The 9,499-nt window shown below is 37.6% G+C and overlaps 1 protein-coding gene across 6 annotated transcripts; it reads left to right on the top strand.

The window, feature by feature from the left end:
- Window positions 1–793: 793 nt before the first annotated feature.
- On the top strand, window positions 794–7,584 carry LOC113346342 (glutamate receptor 2.9-like). Of its 6 annotated transcripts, none has more exons than XM_026589888.1 (7): window positions 794–1,257; window positions 1,541–2,154; window positions 2,859–3,068; window positions 4,186–5,504; window positions 5,649–5,967; window positions 6,213–6,619; window positions 6,704–7,584. In XM_026589888.1, the coding sequence occupies exons 3-7, from the start codon at window positions 2,879–2,881 to the stop codon at window positions 7,370–7,372; spliced, it is 2,904 nt and encodes a 967-aa protein (XP_026445673.1). In that variant the 5' UTR covers window positions 794–1,257; window positions 1,541–2,154; window positions 2,859–2,878; the 3' UTR covers window positions 7,373–7,584. The 6 variants fall into 6 exon arrangements, with proteins under 6 accessions (XP_026445673.1, XP_026445671.1, XP_026445672.1 ...); XM_026589886.1 differs by having other exon boundaries at window positions 1,476–2,154; XM_026589887.1 differs by lacking the exon at window positions 794–1,257 and having other exon boundaries at window positions 1,343–2,154.
- Window positions 7,585–9,499: the final 1,915 nt, after the last annotated feature.

Genomic DNA, 9,499 nt, shown 5'->3' with positions numbered 1-9,499 from the left:
AAAGAACAAAAATAAATATAATTGTGCTTGGCTCCGCCCTTAACCACCACTAATCTTTCGGCCTCCATCTCTTCTACTACTTCTTCCACCACAAACCAGGGGCAGAGCCAGTATTTTGAGGAAATAGGGAGAAAAAAATTCTTGGCAAGTTGGATACATGTGAAAAATGGACTTTGTATCCCATTTCAGTTAAAAGAACAAAAACAAAAATATAATTGTGCTTGGCTCCGCCCTTAACCACCACTAATCTTTCGGCCTCCACCTCTTCTACTACTCATTGTCGCAAAAAATGTCTATTGAAATTATTTATCAAAATTACTTATTAATATAAATAAATATTATAATTAGTTAAGAAAACATTTATAATTAAAAAATAATTAGTCATTTATTATGAGCAATTAGTGAAACACTAATTAAAGAACACTTTATAATGAATAAATTATTTATTATGTGCAGTTAGTGAAACACTAATTAATAAATCAATTATGATATTTAAGTTGAATACACCACCACCATTAATTCATCTTTTCTAGTAATTCCAACCAAGATGGAACACTGGTTAGAGGCCACTCTTATGACACAATAGGTCATGAGTTCGAACCTCACTAACAAAGATAAATTTAATCTAGCTTTGTTTTGTACTGATGATTGATGGTCCAAGATCTTTTACAAAATAAATATTGAAATAAAAAAAAATTTGAAAGAGAAACAAAAACTTTTTTTTTTAATTTCTTTATAAAAACATAAGTTCGATGAATAACGATCCCTGACATAACTCATTTTTACCTTTTGGTTTACCAAGTCTATTTGACTGACCGACCGTGAAAGTTCTAGTTCACGTTTCGGAGCAGTAGTCTTGGAGCAGGAATCATTTTGATTATTTCTAGGTATCATTGCCCTTGTGATCGAATTGGTTAATCTTCTTCGGAGATTTTTTTTTAGTAACACTGGATCATCAATGTGGGATCAATCCAGATTTTCATTTTAGGTTCTTACAAAAAGAAAATTAGATCATGGTGTCCTGCGGGAATGGCATTTTTTCAGTATGCCAAGCACTCTTTAGTCCAGAAAATTCCCTTTTTGCAGAACCTTGTAGATTCTTCCCCAACCCAGCAATTATCAAACCCCAACAACTCAATCTTTTTGCCTTGTGTGGTCTAGTTATCGCCTTAACCTTGATGCATAAAAGAGTGGAAAGCACACACGGTGTACGAAGGCTACGAAGCAGATGATGACCAAATTCGCTGGTTTCGGAAGGTACGTAATTGATGAATTAAGTTTGTTTTTTTTGAGAGAGAGAAATTTATGAATTTGTAGAAACTTGTTGTAGGAATCGGTTTTGAAATAATAGCCAAGCACCAAAGCTTCACATCTAGTAAGAAATTTGTAGAAAAGGTATCTTGTGTTACCTGATAGAGACAAATTTCTAGGTCCAGTTTATGTTGCTTTTAGCTTCTTTTCTTGGCATTTTACAGCTTGAACGTTGGATAATAGTTACACAAACAACAACTTATGCACTCGAAGGAGTGAGATTTGACAGGCAATAGCTCTCCCATGTGAGTATGTGACCATCTTTGTATTCGGCTCAGACGCTTCTTCTGCTGTTGGTTCTGCTGTAACCAGGGAGAAAAGTAATTTCTCATAGACTGCCCAAAGCTGAAATAAGAGGGTTCCAGCATCCTTGCTGGACTCGGAAAGCTGGTCAATGAGTTGGGTGCTGAAACATGGTTCAAGAATTTTAAGTTGAAAACAATAGGTAGAAATTGGTATTGTAATTAGAATCATTTGATGGTTTCCAAATAGTTTACAAATATGGAGGAGGCTCTTTGGAGGAGATCAACAGTTTCCAACTATAGTTATTCTGGTTTTGATAGAAAAACCAAAGCTCCTAAAACTGTGCGTGGGTATAAGGTGGAAAAGCGTTTATAAGCGTTTAAAATCCTTTAAGAAGAATTGCATTCTTCAGGCTGGAGAAGGGAACACCATTTGTTTTTGGGAGGATCAATGGGTGGGTTCTCAACTCTCTTCTCAAACATCTACTCAATTAGCTCTACAAAGAAGTGGACTATTGGTAATTGTGCTGCAACTCTTCAAGGAGGTGAATCCTGGAACTTAGGCTTGGATAGACGCCTTCTGCAGACTCAAGTAGACGAGGTATGTTCTCTACTAACTCGTATTGATATGGGTGATAAGTCTGGTATCCTTTCGGTTAGGTCATGTTATGCTCACATGGAAAATGAACTTGTTTGCTTTGCTATAAGAAGGGGGAGCCAGTCGAGCACCTCTAGTCTCATTGCCAATATTCTGCATACATATGAAAACGCTGTCCCAGTCTGAGTTTTGGAATGCATCGTTCAGTGCCTTCACTATGTCTGTTGTATCCCATCAGTACATTTGATTTAACTAGATAGTGAAACAATTTGCATCTTAGTCAGTATTTAAATTTGATGTCAGTCAGTCTCACTAATTCGGACTTGACTAATCAACAGTCGGCTAGTCAAAGAAAGAAGAATTTTGGACATTAGTATTTCATGACCCACTGGCCAAAAGAGACAAAATTTGGATTCTAGAAACAACAGAATTTGCATATCTCAATTGATATTTCAGAAGAAAATTCTTCATTTCTTTGGGTGGACTTGATCCATTAGTCAATACACAGCTCTGCCGCTACTTCTATAAATGGATGGATAATTTACTATCACTCGACATTGAATATCATCAACTGTTAAGTTCAAGTGATTTTTTATACAAAAATCACATGAACTTTTTGATGATTGGAAGCATGAAAACCTCAATTCATAAATGCTGTCAACTTGGTATTCTTTTCTTACTGTTCTTGTTTGTTTTCCATTGTTTAGGAGGTCATGGGATAACAGTGATGGCCGCAGATGCAAAAGAAGTTGAGAAGTTTAAAGTTGGAGTGGTTCTTGATTTGGATGTAGCCGAGGTTAAGGTTTGCGTGACTTCCATGAACATGGCTCTCCATGACTTCAATGCATCTCGTAAGAGAAAATTGGATTTCCATTTTCGGAATTCTAAGGAAAATATCCTAGATGCAGCTTCTGCTGGTACGAATACTCTCTCATCTCTCTTTTTCATATATCTTCCTTCTTGTGCATTATGATTAATTACAAGGAAAATGCTATCATTGTAGCAATTTTTTTTCCAATTTTTCTTGTTTTACTCTTTGAAAATTTTCTCTCTTATAATACCAGAAACACAATATTTTATAGACAAGCCTATTAGTTATGGTACAAGGAATTTCAACAGTTTCACTATTCTCCAGACAAACAAACATATTTCAGAGGAACAAAAAAAATGCAGACAAGCATATTTTTGTGGGATAGCAAGAGTATATTTTCCAAAATTTAACCTTGCGGGGCTAGTTGCAGTAAGATAAAGGTAAGCGTCAGAAACTTAGACATTATTACTTCAGAAAGAAAAAACAAATAAACTTGGACATTAGTCGAGCAAATTGCATAACTAAGGCCAAGGCAATTTTGGATTTTCCAACATTCCAAAGGCACCAAAATTTGGAATTTGTTTTCTTATTCTATAATGCCAAAACTTTCCACGTGATTATTCCTTGCGGTCCGAGGTCTGCTGTCTGCCTTTCTATAATTATTCTCCACCTTTAGAAATTTGGGTGATTATTCTAAGAACATCTCCAATAGAAGGTGCAAATTTTATTTTTTCATGACACATAGTATTTTAGACCCTCTTAGAAAATGATCCAGCATATGATAAATTAAAAACAAAAGGCACGGAGAACCCTCTTAGAAAACGGTGGGTCTTGTAAGAATGAGAGCACACTAGAAAAGCCGAGTTACATGAGGGAACTGTTTTACAGTTGTCTATCTTCATGGTCTTTAAGATTTTTTTGTAGAAACTGAAGGGCGGTCACCAGAAATAATATCAGAACAGAAATTGACCTCCAGCGTGGGTGAGGCCTACTGTCCTATTAAACATTGGATCAGGCGTTAGTTCCCAAAAAAAACCATCCATAGTGAATACCTTACATGCATTGTGCAAGTGGGGGCGTTTAATTGCTATTTGCTATTTCAGCAATGGGTTTGACCTTAGATTGTTAAGAACTTTAATGGGGGTATATAAGAATGTGCATGCTTATATAAACTTCCTATATCATGACTAATGATTCAATATTCTATTGATGGCACTTGGCAGCTATAGATCTGATAAAACATGAAGAAGTGCAGGCTATCATTGGACCAACGACATCAGCACAAACTGTTTTCATGATGCACCTCGGAGACAGATCTCACGTTCCAGTTATTTCTTTCAGTGCAACAAATCCTTCTATTTCGCCATCTCAGAATCCCTACTTCATTCGCACAACACTAGACGATACGTCTCAAGTAAATGCTATTGCTGCCATTGTTGAAGCTTTTGGATGGAGAGAAGCTGTACCTCTTTATGCAGATACCGAATACGGGAACGGTATTATTCCATATTTGGTAGATGCGCTTCAAGATATCAACACCAGAGTTCCTTATAGGAGTGTATTTCCGAGTTCAGCTACCGATGAGCAAATAGACGATGAGCTTAATAGATTAATAAGAATGCAAACTAGAGTGTTCATTGTGCATATGACCGCGCCACTCGGAGTGCGCATTTTTGCTAAAGCCAAAGAACTTGATATGATGACTGAAGGGTACTGTTGGATAATCACGGATGGATTGGGCGATTACTTAAGTTCATTTGATTCTGCTATTATTGATACAATGGAGGGAGTAATAGGTATAAGACCCTATGTTCCAGAATCAGAAAATCTCAAGTCATTTAGAGTCAGATGGGAAAAAGAGTTTCGAAAAGAGAATCCAGATGTGCACGTCAAGTTAGATATGTTTGGCATATGGGCATATGATACAGTTGTAGCATTAGTCAGCGCAGTTGAGAAACTTGAAAGTCTTAATCCTAAATTCGACAAGGGAAAGGTAGCAGCTGATTCAAGCGATGTGGTGAGAATGGGTGTTTCACAAATAGGCCCTGAACTATTGGGAGAAATTTCAAATATCACACTCAAAGGCGCACTGAGTGGGAGATTCAATATCGTCAAAGGGCAGTTGCAGTATAATACCTTTCAAATACTCAATGTCATTGGAAATGGGCCTAGACAAATTGGAATCTGGACACCTTCACATGGAATTACAAGGAATATCAGTTTAGTTCGTAATAATAAAAGCACAACAGCAGATAAAGATAATTTGGGCACTATTATATGGCCTGGAGATAAACCTTTTGCTCCAAAAGGTTGGGAAATCCCGACAAAGGGGAAAAAGTTACAGATTGGAGTTCCATTAAAAAAAGGTTTTACCGAATTCTTGAAAGCAACACAAAATTCAAGTGTTGTTACTGGTTACAGCGCAGAAGTTTTTGATGCTGCAATAAAGCTTCTGAACTATAGTGTACGTTATGAATTTGTTCCTTATAACACGAGTAAACCTGGAAGTTACGATGATCTTGTATTTGGAGTGAGTGATCAGGTTAGTCAGTTATTTACTTAAGCGCTCTAGATAAATTTTCTGCATGTAGGATTTCCGCTAGAGACTCATGAATTCCTTGACCAATATGTCTGTTTTTTGTGTTTTTGTTTTTCCCCCCCTGATGAATGCATATGTCTTGTGCAGAGATTTGATGCTGCAGTTGGAGATATTACTATCACATTCGATCGATCAAAGCGGGTTGATTTTACATTACCGTATAATGAAGGCGGGGTATCAATGGTTGTGTTAGCAAAACAAGACATGAGTAAGAATGCTTGGATATTCCTCAGGCCATTAGAGTGGAAACTTTGGGTAACAACAGGTGCTTTCTTTCTTATCATTGGTGCTGCCATTTGGATTCTCGAACACAGAGTGAACCGAGAGTTCAGAGGAGGGCCTCATTCTGCTTACCAGTTGGGCACAATGCTTTCATTCTCCTTCTCAACTCTCGTATTCGCTCAGAGTAAGAACTTTAGATATCCATGCGATTTATTTTACGCACGAACTGCACATATTAGATATTCTTCAGATCTGTCTGTGAGTTTATTAACTACCATTCCTACAGGCTACAGAGAGGTAGAATTAGAAAACAGACCATGTTACTGTCAGCGTTAAGATAGGCCGGCATAGACTGCACAGTTACCCACTTTTCTCTTACACCATATTTACATTCTCACCATTAAAAGATTTAATTTAATTGTCTTGCAGAGGAAAGGGTGCTAAGCACTTTGGGTAGGATTGTTATGGGGATATGGCTTTTTGTCGTGTTAATTCTCACACAAAGTTATACAGCTAATTTGGCATCCATGTTAACCATAAGGCGACTTGAGCCAACCTACACTGATGTTAAGGAACTTATCCGATATGGGTACAGTGTAGGTTATCAAGAAGGTACATTTGTGTTGGACCAGTTAAAGGAAATGAAATTTGATGTGTCAAAATTAAAAACTTACAACAATCCTGAAGAATTTGACGACCTTTTCTCCAAAGGACCAGGTAAGGGTGGTATTGTGGCTGCTTTTGAGGAGCTCCCTTACATCGAACTCCTCCTCACAAAATATTGCGATAAGTACATGATGGTTGGCGAAATCTATCAAAATGACGGATGGTCGTTTGTAAGTCTCTGTCATATCTCTTCCTTGAATGTAATACTGAAAATTTTGTTGGCACTAACTTACATGAATATATATACTTTACAGGTCTTCCCGAAAGGTTCCCCTTTAGGTCCTGATATTTCGCGGACAATCCTAAAATTAAGAGAGAATGGTACAACAAAGAAGATCCAAGAAGGTGCTTTCGGGAGCACCTTGAAAAGAACTTGTTCAGACATCAACCCTTTGGACTCCTCGACTAGTCTCAAACTGGACAGCTTCCGGGTCCTTTTCTGGCTTACAGGAGGCTTTGTAGTTTTTGCCGTTTTTGTGTTCTTTGCTATGTTCTTGTGGGAAAGTAGGCAAATCTTGGTCGATTCCGACACCACAGTTTCGCAAAAGTTCACCCATTTGCTCAACGAGTTCTATAAATATGATGAAAGGCGCTTGATCACGTATTTTGAATACCAACATGTGCGTAAAGATCAAAATAAAGCTGTTGTTCATGCATCGGATACTAATGGCTTAGGCGAAGCTGCACGCGGATATTTACCTAGTGAAGGTGTTGTTGATAATGAAGGTCCTATTATACAAGCTGTGCATCAAGATTTCGGCCTGGTCTGTAGTGGAGATCATGCAGCAGATGGTGACAGTATTACAGATGAAGATGTTGATCCCTTTTTGCATAATATCGTAGGTGGTGGAGATCAACCTACTCCAGGGGATGCCAATCTACATCAAATCCAATTGTCCGAGATTCGACATCGTAAACCTTAAGCGATGCCTTGATTTTGAAGGGGATTTATCTGAAGCGTATCATATATCATTACAATTTGTTTAGGTCGTCTAATTTTGTTGTTTTCTTTAAATTATTTTTGTTAATCATATTGGAAAAAGAAAATCGTGGGAGAGTGGCTTTGTAACCACTTGACGACGGAGGAAAATACTAGTCCAATAAATAATAAAAAACAAAAGGTTACACCTATTTACCACCGTATTTTTTCTCTTCTATTTATTACCACCTATCTTATAATAATTTCTATAACTAAATCTAGTCGATCAGTGGCAATACCAACAAACCTACCGGTACCTCAAAATCCAACTCCTAAACCAAAACCAAAGCAGAGATTAATTGGGTCTAAAGAGCTCTGCTCCGTCACCCTGTTGTAGGCATTCAATTTTCTTCATGTTCTCTAAAACTAAACTTCTGAGAATTGATTTTACTAGCTTTCATCAATCAATTCTTTTTCTTGTGATTATCTTTAGCAGTTACATCATCTACAAAACCTATATACTACCCATTACTATATTCATCAGACAATCTTTATCCATCAAGAATTATCCCAACAAGAAAATCCATCAACAAGCTCAAAAATAAAAGCATACAGTTCATTAAACATTACTTAAAAAAGTTCCAAACTAGCATACATCATTACATTTGCTTTTTAGCTATTACATTTCCAGTTGTTCAAAACAATCTTTTGTTAGTCCTACACAATATAACCTGAGTAATCCTTTCCAAATAACTTACCATCTCAAACACCATATCCAACACCAAAATACCATTGCAAACTCAAACATTACTACTTCAAACAAGAAAAACTTTCTTAACAACACCACCTATTCACAACAACTAGACAATAAAACATATTCAACAAAAACCGATCAAAAAAAGTGGAAGACAAGGAACCTGTTCAACAGCAGTAGCAACAAAATTCAGAAGACCGGGAGTAAGCATTGAGAAAGCCATCTTATAAAAAACTTGTTGATCATCTTCAAACTTTTCTCAAAAACTGAAGACTTGCCCGCTTTCGACACCCCAAAAGAGAACTCTAAAAGTCCTCTTCATCGTAACTCCATCCTTCATCCTCTTCATATTGTGCACTGTAGCTGCTGCCTGATGAATCAGGAGAAATGTCACCATCTCCTGAAGAGGTACTCTCATCACTATCTTCCTCATCTTCATCTTCATCACTGGCAGCATCCGGAAGCTCTTCACCATCATCACTGGATTCTTCTCCACGAGTGGTTCTGGGTAATACCCTTGAAGGGGCTATCTCATCATCATTGGGTTCTCCTTCTCGCACGGTTCTGGCAAAGATTTTTGGATTGACATGCTCATAATCAAACCGCCTGCGCAGTTTCCAATCAAAGTACCTCTCCATCCTCTTCATGTCCTCTACAGCATCAGAATCCTCTTCATTGGTGTTTACTTCCTCCAATGGGTACTCAAATCCACCATCACTGCCTTCCTCTGAATCACTCTCAGTTGAACTGCCATACTTTGGACCTTTCTGGTGCTTCAAAGATCTTTCCTATTCTTTCCGATCACTCTTGCAAAATGTTTCCGCACCCAAGCAGCAAAAAGAAAATCAGTTTCTTCATTTTCTCTCCTCTTCTTCTCTTCCTCTTCTCTCTGACGTTGAGCCGCTTCCCCTGCACGTCTAACAAGAAAACTTGACTTTTGGCTAGGTTGTACTTATCGGAATTGGTAGGAACTTCCGGATTGGGGTTACTGGAACTGGCCATCTCTTTCTCAAATATTCATAAACTTTCCCTCTTCTGGTAAATTTGCTAATGGCTGAGTTAATCTCATCCAAAACACCCCTTTTAAAGATACAAATTTGCCTATTAACTGCCATTTATGGCTCTTGGTAAACAGTCATGTCGCTGGGTTATTCACGTCCCTTCAAAGCCATGCGTATTCCTTTCAATTTTTACATCATAATTACCCTATAAAACCCTATTTTCAACACCTAACCGCTTTATTAGCCATAACTCCCTATAGAACTGCCTTCAAGAGGAGTATTGGTAGGTCATCTAACTTTCACATGGTATTTTGGAGTATAATTATAATATCGTGTTTTATGCAGATTAGAAGAATGCAGCATCAGTTGAGAGGCA

This window comes from Papaver somniferum, unplaced genomic scaffold (genome assembly GCF_003573695.1).
Source record: "Papaver somniferum cultivar HN1 unplaced genomic scaffold, ASM357369v1 unplaced-scaffold_99, whole genome shotgun sequence".
Taxonomy (NCBI): domain Eukaryota; kingdom Viridiplantae; phylum Streptophyta; class Magnoliopsida; order Ranunculales; family Papaveraceae; genus Papaver; species Papaver somniferum.
This window is presented reverse-complemented; position numbering and strand designations above follow the sequence as displayed.